Source organism: Pan paniscus, chromosome 6 (assembly GCF_029289425.2).
Source record: "Pan paniscus chromosome 6, NHGRI_mPanPan1-v2.0_pri, whole genome shotgun sequence".
In the NCBI taxonomy this organism is placed as follows: Eukaryota; Metazoa; Chordata; class Mammalia; order Primates; family Hominidae; genus Pan; species Pan paniscus.
This window is the reverse complement of record NC_073255.2, coordinates 12,409,208-12,433,936: the sequence shown is the minus strand read 5'-3', so window position 1 is coordinate 12,433,936 and position 24,729 is coordinate 12,409,208. Positions and strand designations below refer to the sequence as shown.

At 36.9% G+C, this 24,729-nt stretch overlaps 1 protein-coding gene across 1 annotated transcript in view; it reads left to right on the top strand.

Annotated features, from left to right (window-relative positions):
• COL28A1 (collagen type XXVIII alpha 1 chain) overlaps positions 1-24,729 on the top strand; it is a 199,480-nt gene that overhangs the window by 31,475 nt on the left and 143,276 nt on the right. The window contains exons 6-13 of the mRNA XM_055115702.2: positions 1,802-1,962; positions 2,811-3,367; positions 10,466-10,486; positions 12,751-12,807; positions 14,597-14,650; positions 16,879-16,920; positions 18,879-18,905; positions 23,583-23,627. Coding sequence (XP_054971677.1) covers positions 1,839-1,962; positions 2,811-3,367; positions 10,466-10,486; positions 12,751-12,807; positions 14,597-14,650; positions 16,879-16,920; positions 18,879-18,905; positions 23,583-23,627 — 927 coding nt within the window. The 5' untranslated portion in view covers positions 1,802-1,838. The remainder of the gene's footprint in view (positions 1-1,801; positions 1,963-2,810; positions 3,368-10,465; positions 10,487-12,750; positions 12,808-14,596; positions 14,651-16,878; positions 16,921-18,878; positions 18,906-23,582; positions 23,628-24,729) is intronic.

Below are 24,729 nucleotides of genomic sequence, written 5' to 3'. Positions count from 1 at the left end.
GAGCAGGTGCTTAGTTTTGGGAAAAGATAAATCTTTATTTAAAGCCAGTATTTCTAAAACCTTACATGAAGGGTTTTGAAGAGTTGCTTGATTATGTTGCTTATAAAATCTTGCTCAGTTCTCAATGGAATTCAGTTCTCAGTCTCTTATTTCCAGAACTTCTGAGATGTTCCTTATGGTATGAACTCAACCAAAGAGAAAAGTCATATGTAATACCATGGCCATGGTGTTATTCCCTTTCCCCTTTGAAAATGCAATAACAACTGTGTTTTTCACATAGCCTTATCTTTACACTAACTTTCAGACTTAAAGTTGTACATCATTTATTTTTTTCCTTGGTTAGCAAAGGGACAACTTGAGGAGAGATGGCCTTTGTGTGTTCTATTTCCTTAGCACACTTCTTGGTTTTGTTTTGTTTTTAATACCCAGCTGTCTTTACATTTTAGTATACCTTGTCTGAGGATCAGTTGGCATTTGGCCAATTGCTACACAAGATGTTTGGTCATACCTATCCAAAGTTCTTTTAATACACTTCCAGCTGTATGATGCTATGTGAGGAGCAGACTGTGGCATGAAGCCATCCATTGGTCCTCTCCTAACCCAACAGTTTTGTTTCCCTTTGGGGTTTATCCATCTGGCATGTATGAAAAAAGTCAGTCTCCATCTCACTCCTCACTGCCTTTGCATATATTTCCACTCTCTACTCAGAGTCTGGAAAAATCGTGCTCATGATTTCCCAGATTCTTATCCCCTAAAGGCAAGATGCCAAAGAAGGAAAATGTGATTCCTTTTCCAGAACTCCTGAAGTCAATAAAGTTTCAGCAGGCAAGCATTTTTAAGCCATACTAAGTATTGATTCGAAATAAGCTTTCTCGTTCCCATTCTCTTGGGTATACTGAGGCAGCAACACATGAGTCTTCTCCTCCCAGGGAAATCTGTGAGTTTAAGAGTCATTTGGTGTGTAGCTAGGCATACTGACTGGTGAAGATTGAGGATTTTAATACAGAATTAGATTTTTCGTTGTTAATCCACCCAGAAAAATAGTTTCACGGGGCTATTCAGAGGGGGTGCTTCTTGGCTTTAAGTCCCGTTTCTGTCCATTAGTTCTTTTAGCCATCACTGGAAGAAGAGTGTTGCTTTTAAGCAAATCTATTATTTTTGCTCTCATACTCTTTTGATTCATTGCATATGCAGCTTTGAACCCCTGGTGGAGACAAAGTTTCCAAAGCTAGGGTAGAAAAGAGAGATGGGGTTCTATGGAAACAGAAGGGTCGTTTAATTTTTACCTTGACCTCTGAACTCACTGAAGTTATGTGTGTAGTATTAAGCCTGAAAGGGTGGTGGTTGTCTACAGTTCTACAAAATACTAGATTTGTCAGGAATCAGTTATAATGAAAGTGAATGAAATGACCATATAGCAATCTGAATTCCCCCTGAAGAATTTGGAAATGTCAAAGCAGACCCTGTGATTGAACCACAGTAATCACATAGAGCGGGATTGAAATGTTTTTAAATGGCTCTCCCAACTCCATGCTCCTCAAAATACAATGCAGAATTAAGAATACTTAAATATAGTTCTTTGAATATATAGAAATATTCACTAATAAATGTTTGGTCATGGTGCCATGATTTATTTGGATTGAAATCTTTCAAAATCTCAATGTGAATATTTTTCTAGAAATATGAATGAAAACCTCTTTTTTCCAGTCACATGCCAGTTTTCAACCCTGCTGGCTTGAAATTTAAAAATAACAAACACCATATTTTATTAAAGTATTTGTAACTGACTTTTCTATTAAAGGTGCTACAAGACAGATGATTTTTCACCATCTACCATAATGTGGAACAGATATTTTGTCTTCTATCTCCTGCTTTTGTCAGCATTTACGAGTCAAACAGTATCCGGACAAAGAAAGAAAGGACCAAAATCAAATTTGCTTGCAAGGAAAAGTGATGTCCAGGGTAAAAAAAAAAAAAATTGTTTGTTTTTAAGTTTAGCCTGTTAAAAATACTTATGTGAATTTTTCTAAATAGCATTTGATATAAATAGCAAGTCATATACATGTATACATGTGATAGTCTACTTTGATAAAATTATATGATGATAATATACCTTACATACTTATAGCACATCAGAGTCTTTAATAAGAGCACTTGTGCACTTATTATCTCATTTGAGCCTCACAGTAACCTTGTAAAATAGGCAGGACGGAGATTGCCACTCATAGTGTAGATTAAAAAAATTGATGTCTTAACAGGTCGAGTGGCATACTCAAGGCCATAGGCAAATTAACCAGTGAGACACAGAGCTGGGATTTAAACTTAAGTTGTGTTTAAGTTAGGTTTCTTCTCCACTTACTCTTGGTATAGGGGGTATAGTCATTTTCTCCCTTGATTTCAAGAAAGTTTTAAAAAAAATAGGGACTCACCAATATGACACAACCTGAGAATTAGAGTATCATTTACTTCTAGACAACTATGCTCAGTGTTAGTTGGATTTTTAAAATGTGATGCATCTTGACTTCCCATTTCTTCCCACTTTCAGCAGGTTTAACATTGAAAAGATGCTCAGAATAAAAGATATCTTATTTATTTTTAATTTGCATGATTTTACAAGGAGAAAATAATTCATAAACTTAGACATTTAGTTTTTTACAATTTAAGCCTTCTGTCCAACGTGTCTCTCTTTCTCTCCTCACGCTGCTCTCAACACCAAACAATATACAACACACCACTTCAGGGCTTTCCTTATGCAAATTTGTTTCATGATAGGAATAATTATTTTGCCTAACCTGTTTATTCTGTTTCAGGCTCCATTTGTTTCATAGATATTGTCTTCATCGTGGACAGCTCTGAAAGTTCTAAAATTGTCCTCTTTGATAAACAGAAAGATTTCGTGGATAGCTTGAGTGACAAGATTTTCCAATTGACTCCTGGTCGCTCCTTGGAATATGACATCAAACTGGCAGCCCTTCAGTTTAGCAGCTCTGTCCAAATTGATCCACCTTTTTCTTCCTGGAAGGACCTGCAGACATTTAAGCAGAAGGTCAAGTCTATGAATTTAATAGGGCAAGGTACCTTCTCTTATTATGCCATTTCCAATGCCACTAGGCTACTTAAGAGAGAAGGGCGTAAGGATAGTGTGAAAGTGGTTTTGCTGATGACTGATGGCATCGACCATCCAAAGAATCCAGATGTTCAAAGTATTTCTGAAGATGCCAGAATTTCAGGAATATCATTTATCACCATTGGACTTTCTACGGTAGTCAATGAAGCCAAACTTCGTTTGATTTCTGGGGATTCATCCAGTGAACCCACTTTACTGTTGAGTGATCCAACCCTTGTAGATAAAATTCAAGATCGTCTGGTAGGTACCTAATGGGTTGATTATACAGTTATCATCATAATATTGACATATTTGTTGTAAATTCCATAAGAAGAGATACTGGGTCAAAAAGATGGAGAAAATGAGAGTTAACACTGAAAACAGAAAGAAGAATCTTTCTGAAGTGTCACTCCACTTTCTTGGCAGTTTACTCCAGACAATCTGGAAAAGTTCCAGGCTAATTCCCTGGAATTGCATTCTTAACTTTATTGCTAGCTGATGCTGAGGATTTTGGAAGGGGTTATTTTCCAATCATATACCTTAAGCTCCTGTTTATACAGCCTACAATCATGAACATTGCTGACTTATATTCAGGTTGTGCTCAACTTGAGGTGTTAGGCTATATTTGTACTAAGTTGGTCTTTTCCCATTCCACATCTGTACAGGTATTTTTGACATAATTTTGACATATTCTCTCTTACTCTTCTAAAGGGCTGAGTATTTTTGACTCTGTCTCACCTATTGTTACATTATGCTACTCAAAGTTCATAGACTTCCAATTTTTAAAATTACCTCCTTTCTTAGATGTTCACAAGCCCATCCAATTTAAAATCATCTGCAACCTGCAGTCAAGCAACAGTTTCTCCCATCAAATCAATGAGTCCCACTTGATAGGTCTGGTCAGCTTTTCTTTGTTTGTTGCTCAGCTGTGTATAAAAGCCTTTCCTTGCTGCTTTGTAAAACACACGGCACCACAATCAAAAGGAAATCCCTCTTCACAATATTTCTCAAGGAGAAAACGCCTAGAGATAAATTGGTTGATTGGCTGAGTGTTAAAAACTGATTTTCTTAGAAACTTGGATTTCTTTGATTTCCTGAGAAAGGAAGGCAAAGGTGTCCTTGATGTACTGAGCGTTTCATATGGCTGTTTTCTACAGCTTGCACAGAAAACTCAGGCTCTATTTCAGAGATTGTTTTGCTCCTTTTGTCTTATCCCTCGATCCTTTTCTCAACATTACTCTTATCTTTTTACTCTCTGTTGCTTTCAGCATAAGATCTGAGGTTTTCTTACCTAAATAATAGCTCTTAGGTATTGAGTACTCTCTCTGTATTAGGCATTTTCCTGAACACTTTATATATTTTATTTTATTCAATGTTTGCCACAATCTTATGATGTAGGTAATGTTATTATACCCATTTTGTAGTTGAAAATTTAAGGCCGGTGAAGACCTCACAGTTTGCATGCTTAACCCTATAAAGGCATATTGAGAGAGGAAATAGTAACTGCTTTTTAAAAAAAGATTTTCTCAATCAGAACTGCTCTGAAACAGTTTGGTAGTAGCCCTCCTCCAAAGTTACTATTGTTTCTAGCCTTTTTTCCTTGGGGATTCGGGGTAAATGGGAGAGTTATGCCTAGATCAGAGATAGAGCTGATGGGCCCAGTCCTGTGGTGCTCAAGGTAAGTGCTCATTCTGAGCAGCTCTTTTGCATGAAAGGGAAATTTGTAGTGGTTCCTGGCTAACACTTAGCCCTGCCTGTGCCATGACTTAAGGGGTCCTCACCACTGAACATAAAACAGAGGGCTCCAGCAGGTGCGGGAGAGAATCCTGGTGATGTGGTCATGAGTGGGCTGTTGTTACTTATTCATCTTCACCTTAAGATGGATAAGAGCTGACCATAGAAGATGTGGGACAGGCAGCTCCTTGTTTGGCCACAGGTGTAGGCTCAGGTTGTTCATATTCCCACCAGATACACCCTCGCTGAGAGTACCTGCTTCACTGAGAACACAGGTTCTTGGCAGTAGACTGGAAGCAAAATTGTTTGTCTGTTCCTGGGGAACCAGAAAATGACTGAATACTGCTCTTCCTTAGCATGCAGCGACTTCGGCTTGTTTGTTTAGCATCTGTGATTTCAGCTTGTTTGTTCAGATGGAAGCTCCATGAATAAATCACTTTTTAGAAGGAGGTGCTGCTTTCCAAACACAGGATCCAAAGTGCTTATTAGGCTCTTCAAAGAATGGTATACCAACTTTCAATGTTTCAAATTGCCACCATCTAGAAGGCAGAACTTGACTCTTTTTTTTTTTTTTTTTTTTGAGACGGAGTTTTGCTCCTGTCACCCAGGCTGGAGTGCAGTGGCACGATCTTGGTTCACTGCAACCTCTGCCTCCCGGGTTCAAGCGATTCTCCTGCCTTAGCTTCTCAAGTAGCTGGGATTACAGGCGCTTGCCACCATGCCCGGCTCATTTTTTTGTATTTTTGAGTAGAGATGGCCAGGCTGTTCTCAAACTCCTGACCTCAGGTGATCTGCCCGCCTCGGCCTCCCAAAGTGTTGGGATTACAGGTGTAAGCCATCGCGCCGGGCCCAGAACTTGACTCTTGATGAGACCATTGGAAAAATTCTTTATCTAATCCCTTTCTATTACATCTTTAGTTGAATTTTTAAACTTTTTATTTTAAAATAATTATGTAGTTGACTTTTTAAATAAGTTAATTAGGTATGATTTAAGTACACAACTGCATTAACATAAAGGGCACAATTCCATGAGCTTTTGACATAGGTACACACCTATGAAACTACCAACACAATTAGGATAGAGAACATTTCCATCACCTCCCCAAATTGCCTCATATCTCTTTGTAAGACCCCATTTGCTCCTGAGCTACTGATCTTACTTTTGTGACTCTAGATTAGTGTATACTTTCTAGAATTTTATACAAACTCAAATAGTATGTATTATTTTTGTGTCAGGCTTCTTGTACCCAGTATAATGATTTTCAAACTCATCAGGGTTTTTTTCTGTATCAGAAGTTTACTCCCTTTTATCGTAGAATAGACTTTAGTTGAATTTAATGGACACGAGTATACAGAATGAATAGATTCTTCAGGAGCAAAGACAAAACAAATCATTGCAAATTCCTTGATGCCTCTAGTAGGAATTATCATGTAAGAACCCCATAGAAACATTTTAGTTCTGAATTACTCAAAAGAGACTTAATGATTCCAAATTGAAGGAGACATGTAATATATTTTTATTGCTATTTTTATTATAATTTACATAATAGTATTGAAACCAAAGAAACAAATTCAATCCAAAGTCCTGGATATGTTACTTGGTCCTGTAGAAGAGTAAGAGAGGATATGTGAAAATTAAAGACAATTTTTTCCCTCTATTGCCTTTGATGTTAAGTATTTAAAAAGCCTTTATGGAAATAAGGGTTGTGACAAATTTGTCTTTTTTTCTGAAGGATTTTTAAAAAACATAAATTTAAGGTATTCTCTCCCTCACATACCAAGAAGAGATCAATGTGATGATATCTATGTCATCTTTAGAATCCTATGCTTTATTAATCTATTAATTATGATCACTTTCCATTTTTTCAAGACTTCCTCTGTTTAGGGCCTTATTTTTGTTTTCTGTTTTAGATTTTATAGTGGCCATTTTGCTACCATTTTAAGTTGAATTTTTTTGTCACAGGGTTTGTTCCCCTTGCCTACCGAGTGCTTTGCTGTCATTCCATGTGCTGTGATATTTGTCCATTCCTCACATGTTTTCTGTCCCCTTCTCATAGCATAAACCTTATACTCCTTGAAAAATTGGTGATTCCATTCTAGCATTCTGGTTTTGCATATATAATATATGTGAATATATGCCATATATATGAATCCATTAATGAAATTCTGACTGCATCTTCTTTTGCTCTCATGAGACCCTTTCCCTATTTATCCTTTTCATTGAAACTCAAGCATCCCCCCAGTCTGTCATTGAACATGGCCTCCCGTCAGGCTTTGACACTGTTCTCCTTGCAGCCCTCTTCCCTGCCTGAGTGCAAGCCCTCGCCACCTCCCAAGGCCTCCGGCTCTGTCCATGTGGGCCCTTCCGTCCACTCCCTTTAAATGTCCCTCCTAATTACTTCCTTTGTCTTATTGCCCACACTAGTCCTTATGACTTTTTTCCTCATCAACTTTGACATATAGGACAGCATACCATCAATGGGTAGTCCTTTGCATTCCTCTCTTCAAAACCATCCAGAAAACCCACCTATTCCAAGAAGCCATCTTGTTAGCGGCTCCCCCGCCCCTGGCCTAGGACCTCCTTCCTACTCGGGTTGCTGTGTGTTGTCCTCTGTTCCTGGGGCTTATAGCCTATAAGAGCCCTCAGGGATGGGGCTTTGTTCTTTGTTTGAAACAGTCTTATCTATTGTGTAGTTTTGGGTTCATTTTTGTTTCCATAGAAATATAAATTCCAGCAAACACAAAATTAAATGAGTTCCAAAAATAGTTTTTTGCATTGCTATGGTTTTAAGCCTTATGCCACATATTTCTAAAGAGCAATATGACAAAGAAGAAATTGAATTTTAAAAGAAAGAACTGAAAAAAGTATAAAATTACACATCAGGCACAGTAAGAGCTGAATTCATGAATTTAAAAATTGATTAAGATATTGCTTATTGTGGCTAGGTGCGGTGGCTCACACCTGTAATCGCAGCACTTTGGGAGGCCAAGGTGGATGGATCACTTGAGGTCAGGAGTTTGAGACCAGCCTGGCCGACATGATGAAACCCTGTCTCTACTAAAAATACAAAAATTACCCTGGCTTGTTGGCGTGCTCTGTAATTCCAGCTATTTCAGAGGCTGAGGCAGGAGAATTGCTTGAACCCAGGAGGTGGAGGTTGCAGTGAGCCAAGATCATGCCACTGCACGCCAGCCTAGGTGACAGGGCGAGACTCCATCTCAAAAAGAAGAAAAGAAAGATATTGCTCATTGTTAAAAGATTTTAAAGTGACAAATATTTAAATTTTTCTTTATTTCAGTAGTGGTTTTTAAATATTACAATTTGACTTGAATTATTAGTTGTTTTACTGCCTCTGTTGAACTTCTTTTGAATTTCTTTTCTCTCTCTTTCTCCCAGAGGAAACCACTCTCTGACGTGGTTTGAAATATCTTACATATTTTAATAAATCAGATCATATTGTATGTATCTATCTACAACTTGCTTTTGCACTCAGTGTTTTTTTGGAAATTTTGTTGAAATGTGTAGATCCAATGCATTCACTTTAACTGCCGAGTAGTATTTCATTTGCTGATCCATTCCACTATTGGCAATTATTTTATTTACAGTTTTTCATTACAAAAAACAATGAATGCTGAAATGTGCAAGTGCAAGAATTTCCCTGTGGTATGTCTAGAAAGGATGTCAGGATAACAGGCAAAAGCAAGAATTGTCCTGGCAGCCTCGTGATAAAGCAGGTCCATCTTCAGCTTTGTAGGCATAGCCAAATGTTCTACAGAGGGTAATACCATTTTAACTAAAACTATCAGTGTATCTGAGTTGCTATTTCTCCATAGGACCTCCTAGCTCTTAAAGATACAAATATCTCATCTGCTTTCAGCCTGGATTTACATGGCTAGTAATTTAAAATCATTTGGTTGGGAGGGGTGGTAGGTGAGACTGTAAATTTTGTAGCTAGTGTCTGTGGCTAGGGTTTTATAGCTCCTGAGATCATGTAGTCAAACTTTGTCCTTTTCATATATGGAGAAAATTACCTGGAAGGATTGTATGACTTGTCCAAGGCCACATAGCTAGTTAATTGTTGAAACGGGATGGAAACCCAGAATGACACTTAATTCCCAGCCTAACTTTTTCCCTATTAAATCGTTAAAGCATTTTGTTATCTCGTCCCTCTATAGTATTAGTTTGTACGGAAATAAAGTAAAAATAAAACTAAAGGGATGCAGCATCCTTCATAAAGCTACATACTCTTATTTAACTTCCTTGTTAGCTTCTGCATTTTTAATATCTTGCAACAAATATTCCAGTGCTTGCTCCTTCATCTTTCTATTTTATCGTATGTAAATTACCCCTTCAGATGAAATCACAAGGCACTGGTTTGACACATAATTTCTAGGTTAAGAAAGTACTAATTCTATATGTAAACATAGATTAGTTTCTTTCCAGCGTTTGACTTCCAACACAGCCTTCAGTGCACTTGTCAGGTAATATCCCACTGAATTCAAGTATGGTAGTGAGGCCTAGGTGTTAGACAAAAACAAGATCATGACAGTTCTGCAAAATTATAAATTTAAAATAGTTTTGAAAAATATTCTGGCTAATTCATTCCAGAATTATGGTACATATGACATGCACTGAAGACGGTCAGGAGGTGCAGCCCAAGTGTGTTACCTCAGTTGAGTCACATTATGGTGGAACCATGTTTCCTTATTGCAAAGCAAGAGGTTGAGTCTGATTGACTAAGACTCATTAAATTTGTTTTTTTGTTTTTCATAATGATCATTTTTTATTATGAAATATGTATTACTTTTCTATCACTTAATTTTTTCCCTAAGTTAGCCAGTTATAAATGTAAGTCCTCTTTTACATAAGTAATGCATATTGCTATGAACAGTTCAAAATTTTTACCAAAATATTATTCCTAATACTGTTTAAATTTAAAAGCTGAGTATCTTTTTTGGCTTCTGTTGAAATTCTATAAATAAAGTATCACATTGGAGGCTTTTCAAATTTGAAATAGAAAACTCCTCCCCTAGTGATCATAATAATGGAAATCTTTGTCTTCTCATAATTCAGATCATCTCACAAAATGTCACTGGACTTTGTAATTTTCTCTTTTTGAGTTTTAATATGATCTAACACCCATTAATATTTCATGAAGTTATGACTATATTGTTTTAATCTTGAAAAATAAATCATGAAAAATAGATGCATGTATATGTGCATAGGGATGGAAAAAATTGAAAATATACAATTATATATTCTGCCTCAGTCTTTGTATGTAAAAGTGAGAGCTTTCTCATTATGACTGATTAACTTTATAGTCAAATTATGGAGATTACAGAGCTGATAAAGGAAACAAAAGATAAAACATAGAATGCAGTAAGATGAAGTTCCTAGAAAATATAGATTAATTTTTAATGGTAGTTATATCTCTTATTATTACATGGCTCGGACTGCTCCTTGGGTGGTTGGCTGGTTGGTTTTATTGCTTTTACAAGTTTAAAAAGGCTGAATTGCTATTCTTTGTGGAAACTTCATATCCCATAGGGAATAGTTATGACTAATAAGTAGCTGGAGGCAGAACTATCAATCGAGTTAATGCTTCATTCTTTTTTCCCTTGTAGGATATCTTATTTGAAAAGAAGGTAAGCACCACATGCTTTGATTACTACGAATTACTCCAAACACTTGCATTATCAAATCAGCATTATAATTCACATTAGAAGATTAAGTGTGACTAAATAAAAATGCTTAGTTCTTTTAAAATGAGCCACTGTATTCTGAGGCAGCCATCTGATTTCTTTTATACTACCATATTCAATGCAAGTTGGAAAATTTAGAAAAAGTAGGAAATATTGAATGTGACTCCAGGAGTGATTTTAGAAATCAGTCATGAGCAAACTACATAGTTTTTGCTTACTTTGATGTGCTTCCTTTATTCTAAGCATGTATCTGACATCAGCCACATCAGGTCCTCTATTTTGGGGGGTGTTCCTGGTGTTGGCTAGGTTAGGCAGAGGGTTCCCAGCTAAGAGACAGAGTTTAGAGTCATCCCCTGCTGCCTGCCAATTGACTTTGAGCTCATTCTCCTTATTGTGAAGAAAAGGCAGCCTGATGATGGCAACCAGACCACATGGCAAAGGAAACTGGCCAATAAGATTGGACGGGCCTTAGCACAATAGATAATCATCAGCTTGCTGAGGAGTCCTGTCCTGGACATGCATTTCTTAAAAGAAAGAGTTTGGAACATCTGAGCTTTGTTCAATGAGCTGCTTATTTAACATCAGGAAATTTACAAGTATTGTTGCATAAAATAATAGGAGTCAACCAAACCTACGTCACACTATGTTTTATTGAATTGTACATGTTCGGATATACCATTATGTTATGTACCATTAAGAAAGGAAAAAAAAAACGGCCAGGCATGGTCGCTCACGCCTGTAATCCCAGCAGTTTGGGAGGCCGAGGCAGGTGGATCATGAGGTCAGGAGATCGAGACCATCCTGGCCAACATGCTGAAACCCCGTCTCCACTAAAAATACAAAAAAGTTAGCTGGGGGTGATGGTGCATGACTGTAGTCCCAGCTACTCGGGAGGCTGAGGCAGGAGAATCACTTGAACCCAGGAGGCAGAGGTTGCAGTGAGCCAAGATTGCCACTGCATTCCAGCCTGGTGGCAGAGTGAGACTCTGTTTAAAAAAAAAAAAAGAAAAGAAAGAAAGGAAAAAACCCTTGCTAGCTTATCTATGATACAGTGTCTTCTTATTAATTGCACTTTTTATTTTATACATGTGGAAATAAGTTTTTAGACATTTTGGATGTAGATTTTAAAATCCTGTATCACTTTCATATATACATATAAGGGAATATGTAAGCAAAATAACTTGGTTATTTCTAAAACTTCTTCACATCAGACTCTAAATCAAGCTTGTCCAACTCGCGGCCCACAGGCTACATGCAGCCCAGGACGACTTTGAATGCAGACCAACACAAATTTATAAACTTTTTAAAAACGTTATAAAATGTATGCACGGCCCTTTTTTTTTTTTTTTTTTTTTTTTTTTTGCTCTTCAGCTATCGTTAGTGTTAGTGTATTTTATGCATGGCCCAAGGCAATTCTTCTTCTTCCAATGTGGCCCAGGGAAGCCAAAAGATTAGACACCCCTGCTAAATCTGAATCATTTTTTGTCTGAGTTGTTGATGTCCTTGTTTTTCTGCATAATACTGACCTCTATGCCAGCAAAACCATTGGTGATGAAGCATTTCTTAAGAATGTTCTGGAATTTTCTCCCATTTCATTCTGTAAGTTTTGAAGTGCATGTGCAAAAAGCAACTACTTTGTCATGACTGAGCCTGGTCAACAGCTGTTATAAGACTCATTCTGATTTCAGAGTTGTTAAAATGAGGAAGAAGGTGCATCTTACAATTATCTTACAATTAGTAAAATATGGTATAAGTCAAATGTTTTCCTTTGCCTAGTGAAGGAGCATTTAATATTATTATATTATTGAGCTTTGATGTGTTATATAGAAGAGAAGGATCAGAAATTCTAAAAGTCCACTGAAAATATTTATTTTCTCCTTTTAACTGGCATCTATATATTATACATGTATTTTTGATGGGATGTCTTTTATTTAACTATGCTGAAATTTAATAATATTTTGTTAGCTAGCTCTTGGTAGGTATAAATTTGCCTGGAATAATTTAATAGAGAGAGCAAAACATCCATAAATGTGCAAGGTAAAATTTCTTTGAGAGTGCTCCAGTTGGTTATATACTGAATACAATTTGAAATGCTATTTGAAATGTATTTGAAATACAATTTGAAATGTATTTGAAATACAATTTGAAATGCTGAATACAATTTGAATTTCACTGTGTGTTAATATCATATTTCATTATTGATTCAGTGTGAACGCAAGATTTGTGAATGTGAGAAGGGAGATCCAGGTGATCCAGGGCCTCCTGTGAGTATACTTCCACTTTGAACTTAAGTCAGAAAGTCCTAGCAATGATAGCTCCACTCGCTCTTGAAAACATCGGGGCTATTTTGCACTGCTGAAAAGCAATTGTTTGGAAATGGGAGGAAAAATGGAAATGCTACTTCTTTCTTTTATTTCTAAAGGGACACATTCTATCCTTAGAAATAAGCCTGGGATTTTACTGACCTGAACTGAGGGCAGGTGTGTTTTGAAGTTGTTCCCACAAAGGACATTTATATTCCTCCTCATAAAATAATTGAAGCCAGAATTTCTCAATAGTGAAGTGAATACAGAAAAAGCTAATACAAATAATCAGTGCTTTAAGCAAAGCTTTATCCCACTAGAAACATGGAGTACAAGCCTCTCTGAAAGTTAAATGTTGGCTTCACACGAATGCAGCAGTGCAGCAGCAACACCGTGTGGCCTCATGGACAGGAAGCTGGTCACGATGCTTTGGGGGATTAGGGTGAGTTCTGTGAAATGGAAGTAAGCACATGGCAACCAAAAATAAATGGCAGGATTGACTATGATGATTCATTGTTTGATAAGATAATCCAGGAAGGAGTGCTTTCTTTATATTCTGGCCTAATAACTGGTAGGTGCCATGTCTGTACTGGGAAGGCATTTGAAATGACATCTAGATCACTGGAAATGCTGAGCATTTTTTTAACATTTATCTTCATAAAGCATTCACGTGCTCATTCAGTCTTCTATTTATTTGTATAATTCCAAATATCATCCTTAGAGTTCAGAAGAAGCCCTATGGAGAATCTCACAAAATGCATGGATAAAAATTTTCAACTAATGCTTGTATTTGGGGGCGGGAGGGGAATGTATACTGTGAATGAATTAGAATGTGACAAATTTTACCTTGAGACTCGTGTCCAAAGCCTACAATTTTTCAAACCATCCTACCAATCAAGGGATGTTTTTCTCCCCAAATACAAAGTTAGATGCATTATATGATAGTGGGGCAGCCAGTAGAAGCTGACTTTGGCTAAAGCAAAGGTTTAGCCATCCCTTCCTGTAAAGTCTTCGTTTATCTTTATGACACCAAGAGATGGCCAGGGTAAGAAATATTTCTTTATATTTTAAAATGAGCAATAAGAAAGCTCACAATTGCTAAGCACCTGACAATTTTAGTCACATTCTTGTCACATTTTAGTAGGGATAAGCCACAGAATATGTTATTTAACATTATCGAGTACCCCCAACACCAGTTCTCAGAAAAGCAAGCTTTCTGGTTGATTAGGAACAGGAAAACAAAATGCTTTTCTGGAACAGGATTACAGAGCTCCTTTCTCCCATCTTTTGAGATTGTCTCCTGGATATCAGAACCTCTTTGACCAAAGGCAAGCAAGCTAGCTTGGTCCTTTTAAAAGTGAGTGACAGAGGGAATCGTAGAAGTGACCCACAATGAAGAGAGATTGGGAACAACTCCTATCCTTCTGCCTGTTGCAGCTACTCTTTTAAATCTTTGCATGAGTTTGATTTTGTTTGCAAAACTGCTGAGAAGTAATTGTTTTGGGAAGAAGTAATTGGTGGGAAGAGAGAAACATTATTCTCTTTTGAGCAAATCTAGAAAACCTCTCAATTCAAGACAGTGGTTTTCCTGGTGTAGAAAAAGGGAGAAGAGAATTGAATTTCTGCTTGGCAGGTAAAGGTTTTACAATTCTCCCTCATTCTAGGAAACAAAACTGATCAGAAATTATTATGAAGTATAGAAAACAATAGAATTCCTACTTAAAATAATATTTTTTCCCTTTGCCTTCAGGGTACACATGGAAATCCAGGTATCAAAGGTGAGCGAGGACCAAAAGGAAACCCGGTAAATGAATAAACAGCTTTTCTTTAAACCAGCGTATCTCCTTCTAGACTTTTTTTTTAAAACAACAATTTTAAAAATAAAAAGCATTGTAGTATATGGCAAAAATCTGACAACTTTTGTGAAGAATACAGGATGTCCACTTCCTATATTATCTATCTTATTTCTATTAGCTTGAATTCACAAATTCTGAGTAACATATATGAACATTTTAGTCAGTAAGTTTAGGAAACCTAGGGACATTGAATAAACAGAAACTAGTACTTAAACGATAGCAGCCAATCTTATTTAGGATGATGATTCATTAACTACTAATATGTGTTCCATATCAGATTGACACTGGCACTTGTGTTTTTAATGGGTCTACTTTTAATGATTAACTGACTGACAATAATCATAGAAAAACCACCAGATTGTTTCTCACTCCCAGAGCATCTTCAAGGACTTCTCGAATTCTTTTCTCTGTGTACCTATCAAAAAAAATCCCAGGCTTTTAAAGAAAACATTCATCTGTTCAGATCATTGTTAGGATTTTGGTTCCAAGTTCAAGAACAACAGCAGTAATCACAAAGAGAAAAGTAGATATAACTATGTGAAAATTTGAGGCAAAATTCTCTGTAATGAAAAAAATAATAATTAAAGAAAAGGGAGTGATATGCTTTGGTTATGTCCCCACTCAAATCTCATCTTGAATTGTATGTAGCTCCCATGATTCCCACATGTGGTGGGAGAGACTGGTGGGAGGTAATTAAATCATAGGGGGCGGGTCTTTCCCATGCTGTTCTTGTGATAGTGAGTAAGTCACATGAGATCTGATGGTTTTATAAGGGGAAGTTCCCCTACATAAGCTCTCTTGCCTGTCACCATGTAAGATGTGGCTTTGTTCCTCCTTCACCTTCCTCCATGATTATGAGGTCTCCCCAGCACTGTGGAACTGTGAGTCCATTAAACCTCTTTGCTTTATAAACTACCCAGTCTCAGGTGTGTCTTTGTTAGCAGCATGAGAATGTCCTAATATCAGGAAGGAATATTAAAGAAATAGAAATATCAGGAAATATTTGCATCAAATGTAATGGACATTGGGTTAATTTCTACAGTACATTGAGTTAATTTCTGAACACAATTTTCAAGAGAGGAAACAAAACTAGTAAAGAAAAAAGTAAAAGCACATTTAATTTCATTAGGTAATAAAATAAATTTAAATAGACAGAATGAGATATCCTTTAGTAGTGATACTTACATTTTAGAAACTTTGGAATCCAGAGGATTATTTTTTTTCTGGAAGTGGTTTTCTAGTTCACATCATTTGTTTTTGTGTGTGTTTTGAAGTTTAAAAACATTTCTTTCATTATAGCAAGTAACACAGCAATATTAAAACAATAATAACTAGTGATAGCAATGTGGCAGTGAAACTGGTTTGCTTTTCATTGCGGGTAACTTGACACAAATAGTTTGGGAAAAATTAGGCAATACATAAGAGGTACTCAAATACTAACAAAGTTAACTATTACATTAAAAATTAACTCAAAAATGAACTCTAAAACAGCCCTATTAGAAAGTTTTTAGAGAGGTAATGAAAAAAATCAAAAGTTAAATGCATAAAAGCATTTTTGGCAATTGCTTGTCAAGGAAAGGGAATATAGCAGCCTTGGATAGCTTTACAACATACACACACATGCTCAACCAAACAACCCTATACTCACTCATCTTATATACGTCCAAACTGATGCCATCATGTCTTCTTTTTGTTGTGTTAAATACCCCTTATAAATGTAAGTTCACATTTTATTTCTTTGGTTTGTAATTTTGTGCCACATAATATATTTTCTTAAGTCTTGCTGAAATCAAGCAATCACTCTTGAGGACATTTTGGAAAACATTCCAAAGCCCCTTAGAGAAAAGCCAGAGTGACTGGCTCCAAGTGAGTATAATGATGTATTTGAGAACAATCGCTGTGTTGTTCAACTGGGATGTGGTGTAAGCTGTGAAAAGGTACCTGGATCCTGCACCCTACACATCTGGCTTCACTGCAAAGGGCAAAGTTTATCTGAGTTGCTATTTTTTTTTTTTTTTTTTTTTTTGCCTAGATTGCATAGTGAAAATGTCAACGGGACAGACTAAAGATGTTTCCTAATTGGGCTAAGCTATTAATCTTCTGTATAATGCATTTTATTGAGCAATCAGTCACTCTTCAGGGCTGTGGAATTTTTACTGTTTTTTGTTTGTCACAGGGCAACGCTCAAAAAGGAGAAGCTGGAGAAAGAGGTCCAGGGGTATGTACACAACTGGAATGCCTTCCTAAGAAAGTGATCCTAGGTTACGGATTTTGTGGTTGACCATTTTGACCCCCGTAGTGCAAGTGCAAAAGTGATTTCTATCTACCTTGTGCTCTTGATGGCTCAGGAAGGCCATCAGAAAGAGATGATCTTAGGAGTGGAAATGTGGGGAGAAAATACTCAGCTAACAGAGTGAAAATGGGAGCAGGAGTGTTCAACCCTATCAAATTCTCTGATGCTTAATTTGACATTGGTGAAAGGCTCCAATGAGAAAACTATTTGCTTTATTTCTTAAGTTTTTTAAGATAAAGAATAAGTTAGAATTTCAGGAGCATAAGAACTACATGGTCTAAACTATGCTTTTGTTAATCCAATTCTGCAGGCATAATAAAATTTACCATTCTATTTGATTTCTTATACCCCAAATTAGAAGATAGTGGGTATTGCCCAAGAACTAATTACAGTATATTTCTTATTTTGCACTTTTCTGGGCATTGCAGTAAGTGTATCAAATAGCAGAGATGTGTACGGTGCATAAAAAGAAGACCATATGACATTGCCCCTCTCTGCTTGTCCCCCTGGATGTGCCCTGGACTCAGACCCAGAGATGTTAAAAACTGTTCTCTTGGTATTTTTAATCAACTTCATTAAAAAAATCTGATAGAAAGTTTAGTAATGTCCACAAAAAATCTGAAATTTGTGTTCAGGAAACATTTCTTAGGTATCTTCTACATATAAAGCATACAAGTATGTAAAAATAAAACTAAGATAAAGCACTTGTATTTTTAAAAAGCTTATTATCTCATAGGAGACAATTCTACGTTTATCTTCTATTCCTCATTGACCACATATTTGGAAGTTTTATTTCCTTCATGAAGTTTCCTTTTGTAAAAAAAGTCAGGCCAGGCACAGTGATTCATACCTGTAATACCAGCACTTTGGGAGGCCTAGGTGCAAAGATCACTTAAGGCCACTAGTTTGAGACCAGCCTGAGCAACATAGTGAGACCCTCTCTCTACACATAAATAAATAAATAGATAATAGTATTAATAAAAAAGTCATGCATAGAACAAAATTTTGTAGTCTGACTCACATGTAACTGTAATAATAGCTTATTTATTAAATAGGTTTCTTCAGCTCTCTCAATAAATCTGACAATTCTATTTCCATATTTGAAAAATATAGCTGTATGAAAGACAAAAAAATCCCATTTGAAGAGGACTTGCTGCTGCTTAGAGCTGGTGATTTCCCAGGCCATGTAATATTCACTATTGTGTTTCTTAAAGGGCCATGGGCAGTGACACAATGGAAAAGGCTGTACAGGATTCCCAAGGGTGACACACAGAAGACAGTAGAAGTGCTGGTCTCTTATTTAGTGTGAGATAAAAGACAGTAGCTTAAAGGTCACTGTCGCATTAGGGCTGATAAAGGAACCTTTCATTTCCTTGATGTTATATATTTTAGACCGAATTTGTAAGGAGGACCATAATGGATACAAATATTTACACACATTTTAAAGGCCATTATCTCAGCTCATTTTCAAAGCCAATTTCTTTCAGAGTCTCTGTGAAACATTCTTAGCTGCAATAGTTCATAGTTTAAAAGTCAATATAACAGTTTTGAAGGGACCATTATAGGCCATCACTTCTACAATGACTTTCAGTGTACATTATCTCCTCTAGTTTTGGGCCAAAGGGCAAGAAACTGGATATGAAAAAATACCTGAAACTGAGAATAAAATGTGACAAAGGGAAAACAGATTATTTTCTTCTCCTCAGTAAATGTATATTTCTCCAAGCACAAAGAGAAGTGAAACAGTTTACATTTCTATGATCTAATTTTCCAGACTGTATAGATGTGTTTTTGTTATACCTTGTAATTGAAAAATACCTAATCCTTATTCTAATTCTGCCTCAGAGTATCATATTTTACTTTTTATTTTCTTTTTAAATTAGGGAATTCCTGGGTACAAGGGTGACAAGGTAAGTTGGTAACAACAAATAGATTGACCAGAATTTCAAAGAGAAAAACAGAAACATAAGTGTACTTAGGAACTTAATAAAAGTTCTTTTCTTTATTTTTGTAAGTCTGGATTCCCTCATTCCTGAGTTAACATAAAATAATAATAGAACTTAACATATGGATGTGTGTTGTAAGGGATGGAGGGTACCATGATTCCTGAGATTAGAATCCAGCCTCCTTCAGCTTTGCAAACATGAATTATTTTAATAGAGAACCCCAATTTATAAGCCACGCAGCACAGGTATGCAGGCTAAAAGTTTCTTTACACAAACAGATTCAGCAATACTGCAAATAGGTTGCACCCTTGGTGTTTAACTTCCTATGAAAACCTAGACACCAAATCCTCTCCCAGGGAAAAGAGAGGACTTATCCTGGTTAAGCAGTGAAGAGCCACTGACTTCACTGAGTCAGGCAATTGGGTAGAGCTTGCAGGGGAGTAAATTTGGCAAACAAGCAAACAAAAGGTATGGGTTGGTAGATGATTTGATGATTATTTACGAGTTACAAGTTAGGATACCAAACTGCTTTAAAAGGGATTAACAAGTCATACTGGGGCTCAGGAACCTCTGAGAGTGCTCACTGGTTCATTGATAAGTCTGTCCCACAGTTCTTGTTATTATCAGATTTTCTATCTGAATCAGAACATGCACCTATCATCCATTCCATCCTACAGGGCTACAACCTTCAGGCATGAGAAAGAGGCTAGAACTTTAGAGGGTCCAGCTCTGAGTCTCCTCTGGCCTCCCTGCTTCTCATGGAGCCAGGAGTCTGCAGGAGGTCTGTGCTTCCTTCTTCTGGATCATACATTGGGTAGCCAAGACTTCAAAAGGCCTGCTGCTGGGAGGGCATACAAAAACCTCCTTTCCATATCCATCATTTTCCTAGGTTGGAGGGGGAGCAGAATGGTAGCTGTTTGTTGGGGCAGGAGAGGTCATGTAGCGGGCTTTGTTGTGCTGCCCAGGGCATCTTCACGTGTGTGCTCATGCTCTTGCTGTGGAAGGAGTTGGAGGTGGGAAGGGAAGTTGGGGCCAGGCTGCAGGGGGCTATGTCTGGCAAGGACCTCTGAGGAATTCATAAGTCTTTTAATTCTTTATTCCTTTTGAAGACATATTTGTTAAGGAAGGAAGCCAGAACATTATTAGTTTAGTTATAACTTTCAACTATTTAGACACATGGTATGTGGGCTTCCACTTATACTCTTGCCCTGGGCCCTGCAAATATTAGGGGTGAGCCTACATGTAAGCCAATAAATATATCCTAATCGCTGGCAATGTTAGACCTCCAAGGGGAAGAGTGTAAGAAATCCCATGATTCTACACTTAGCAGCCTTAAGAACTTAGGTAACTCAATGTCTTGGAGTATCTGTTTCTTCAACTGGATGGAATACAATTTGTACAGGCCTGCCTAATTTACAGAGTGGTTGGAGAATCAAATAATGGGCGTGACAATGTATTCCAAAATGTTGGCTTGTCTACAAATGTAAGTGCCATTATGAAGAGGAAAGGAACAAATATTAATATGGGAAAACTAAAAAAGTTTCACAGTTGTAAAATTATCAACTGTGTATATAGTTGAGGAAAATAATGGGTGGCCCCCTCCTCCATTTTGATTTATATAGTGAGGTAGTTATCAACACAAGGAAGCTTTATACATATATTTTTTGAAAAGATTCACTTTCTGGAGAATTATTGATTCACTGGAAGAGTTCTCACTTGGAAAATACAAGCTGTCAGAGCAAAGTGACCCTGAACCATCGACATTCAAACCAGAATTTCACCAGGAGCAGCAGCATCAGAAAATAGAGGCTGAGAACAGAGCTGATCTGTTCATGGCTTTCTGAAGTACTCGCTTTCTGAAACTATGTAGCTGTGGCCATTCCACAGGGATTAATGAGCCCACCAAAAAGGAAAATGCCTTTGCAGAGGCAAATAACACGAATACAATATTTTCATTGATGGCAATCTGTGCCCCCCAAAAAGCAAATGCTGTTCCTCAGGCCCCTATAGCTAACAAATCTGTCTGGACAAATGGAATGTGAATTGTAGCCAAAAGCATTTTGAGTGTATTTATGGTACTTTCTGTTTTATATTTTGGTGGTTGACTCATTTTATTCCCATCCAAAATTATTAAGTTAATTGCTTTCTAATTGATTCTTCAAAAGTGATTTTCCATTTGCATTCAGAAATAAATGTTCAACTTGTTCTAAGTGAAAGCTCAGTTTTTCCTGGGTCAGTTTGACTCACAAAAGGATGTGAAGAGAGAACAGATTGCTTTTGATCAGAGGCTTAGCTGGCTCTAAGAGTCACACCTCCCTCTTTCCTGCTCCTGATGCCTGCAAGAGCCCAGGCAGTACCCTAGGCAGAAATGTCAGGTTAATGGAAAGTGACTTGCAGCCTATGACAGTGTGCCTTGTTCAGCTACAGGTGACTGGTAAGAATATGGACTTGAGAGCCTAACAGACTCAAATTTGTGGTCATGGACAAAGTATGTAATGTCTCTGAGCCTCATTTTGCTTATCTGTGAGTGGAGATATGTATATATACCTCGCAAGGCTGCTATGGGGATTAGCAATAATGTAAAGGCTATGGCACACACTTTGCATCCATAATTGGAGGTTACAGTTGTGATTTCCCTCCGTAGAGCACTGCTGTTGAAACTGTGGTCTGCAGGCTGGCTGCCAGTCTGTGAATGGTTTGTTGCTATTCTGCAACAAGATAAAGCTTCCGCCAGCATATAAATCCACTATATTACAACGTATACTGTTTAAAGTTCAGCTGACATTTATTTTTCATAGCAAGACTTCCTTGATGAAAGAAGCAGTGCATTGATTTACATTTGAATGCAATTTCCTTGTCATTGTGTAGTGGCACTTCCAGTAACATGCTCTAGAGCAGTACAGAGGCAGAACAAAGAAGCAGCAGCAGAAGCTAGTGTTGAGAGCACTGGACTAGGAGTCATTGGGTAGCCTGTACATTTAAGTAAATCATTTGACATCTCCAATTGTGTTTCCTTATCTTGAAAATGAGAATTGAATTGAGGATCAAAATAACGATATATATAAAAGCATTTTGAAAACTCTAAAGTGATTTATAAATGAGATAATATTACTATGATTATGAAACTTTAGTCGTTTTTCTGACTGTCACCTTTTAGTTCTAAGTAGTAGAAGTTTCAAAAGTCTGATATAATGGATTAGTATTCAGAGGTCCCAATTCTCCTTCTACTTGAGGAAACTAACCTTTTAAAAATATTTAGTTTTATTTAAAAAATTTAATGGACAAATCTAAAAAGTTCATATTTATTGTATTGTATAAAATATAATTTGATAAATGTATACATTATAAAATGGCTAAATTGAGCTAATTAACATATATATCACCTCACATAATGATCAGTTTTTGTGGTGAGAATGCTTAAAATCTACCCTTTTAGTGATTTTCAATACAAGACATTGTTATTAATGATAGTCATCGTGTTGAACAATAGATCTCTTGAACTTATTGCTCCTATCTAACTAGTTTTGTATCCTTTGGCCAACATTTCCCAAATTTCCACCAATTATCCCTGGTAACCACCCTTCTACTCTGTGCTTCTGTGAGTTCAAATTTTTTAGATCTCACATATAAGTGAGATCATGCCATATTCGTCTTTCTGTTCCTGGCTTATTTCACTAAACATAATGTCTTCCAGGTTCAGGTTCATCTATGTTGTTACAAATGACAGGATTTCTTTCTCAAAGGCTGAATAATATTCCATTGTATACCACATTCTCTTTACTTAACCTTCTTAATTACAAAATTTTAATCTATAAAATTGGATTAATATTTATCTCAGACAGTTAATGTCAGATTAACTAAGATAAAATATTTATGATAAACTATCACTGATAAACTCTAAAGAATAACTCAAATGTTGTTTTTTCAGCAATATTCTAGGGAAGACAGGGAAGTAGAGCATAATAATGAAAAATATGTAGCATGCTTGCTGCCAAGCCCGGCTCTCCTACAGCAGTCCTCGCTAACTCATCATGGCACCTGTTCCCACTAACTCACGATGCAATCTCACTTCAGAACCTTTCTCTCACGGTTCTCCAGGTGAACACTACTAGGTGATCAAGGTTGGTACTCAGGCTGAAGCATGGTGTTCTTGAAAAAATAGGAATTCCAAGTTAAAGTATCTGGGTTCAGACTCTGATTCTTTTACTTACTAGCTATTTGCTAGAGGGAAGTTATCTTGTTGAGTTTAAATGTTCTCAATTATAAAATAAGAATGATAAAGCTGATCTCCCTGGGCCGTTATGTGGATTCAATTAAACCACATATGCAAAGGGCATCTAATATGTGGTTAGATGCTAGGTTCCTTTTCTTCTAGTTTCATCCATTTCTTAAAAATGTCAAACCTTATTACATTGTTCCTGATTTATTCCTGTCAAGATAAGGATGACTCTTGGTTAAAAATATTCAGATTTCAATGCCCATAAAACCCACAGTATTGAGGCTAATATTGTGTAGCAACCAAAAGAGTGCTTATGTTACAAGAGTCTGCTGGGAATTTAAAAAACAAACAAACAAACAAACATTCTTAATAGTGAATGACTGCAAGTGTTCTCTTATTTATTTCACTTATTTATTTTTTAGGGTGAACGTGGGGAATGTGGTAAACCAGGAATAAAAGGTGACAAGGTAAGGAACATGTTTTTAAACTGCTTACAGCTGTGATCCCTTTTGGGTTGCGTTTCCTTAAGGGGAAATTCCTGGGCTGAATTATGGTGATCTCAGTACTAGAGTTGGAATCAATGGCTCAATTTTTCACATCTGTAAAACATGTGGTAGAAAACAAAGTGATGCCTAACTCAATAATAGAACCCCCAAATGCCTTTTTTATGGACCATTAAGACTTCATTTTCTGACACCCTAACCTTGGAGGCCCCGCCCACTGAATGTTATGGTAAAAAGAATTATTTAACCTGCAAAGTTAATTAAAGCTGCAGTTAGGTCAGAGTAGAACTGCTTTCCAGATGCAAACACTGAAAACAGGCACTTTCCAAAATAGTGTGAAGAACTCTGAAATCAGTCAGTGAAATAGTTATAAACAATGTGGTGCAACTAGACATAGAGATTTGGAATTTTGAAAATGTAGACACAAACAATTGGATAGATATTCACCTTTATTTTAAAAAATAAATATAGGCTGAACGCAGTGGCTAACGCCTGTAATCCCAGCACTTTGGGAGGCCAAGGTGGGTGGATCACCTGAGGTCAGGAGTTTGAGACCAGCCTGACCAATACGGTGAAACACCATCTCTACTAAAAATACAAAAATTAGCCAGGCATGGTGGCGTGCACCTGTAGTCCCAGCTACTCAGGAGGCTGAGACAGGAAAATTGCTTGAACCCAGGAGGCAGATGTTGCAGTGAGCCGAGATCGTGCCACTGCACTCCAGCCTGGGTGACAGAGTGACTCCGTCTCAAAAATCAATCAATCAATCAATCAATCAATAATGAAAGCACTTAAATTTGGAAATAATATTATGTTAAAGAGTTCCTCAAAAGGCCAAATATATACAGAGAGTATATCTGAAACATGATGTTAAAGGGTCCAAAAAAGTACAGAGTAAAAATAAATAGTTTTCATTATATTAAGAACTATTAACATCATGCCACCAAGATACCAAACTTTTTCAGTTTCTATGTTATAATTCTGGAAGGGAGTCAAGGAGAGAAAATGAGGCAGAAGGTTAGGAGAAGAGGGTGAGATAATGACTTTGGCCCATGGAACTAAACAC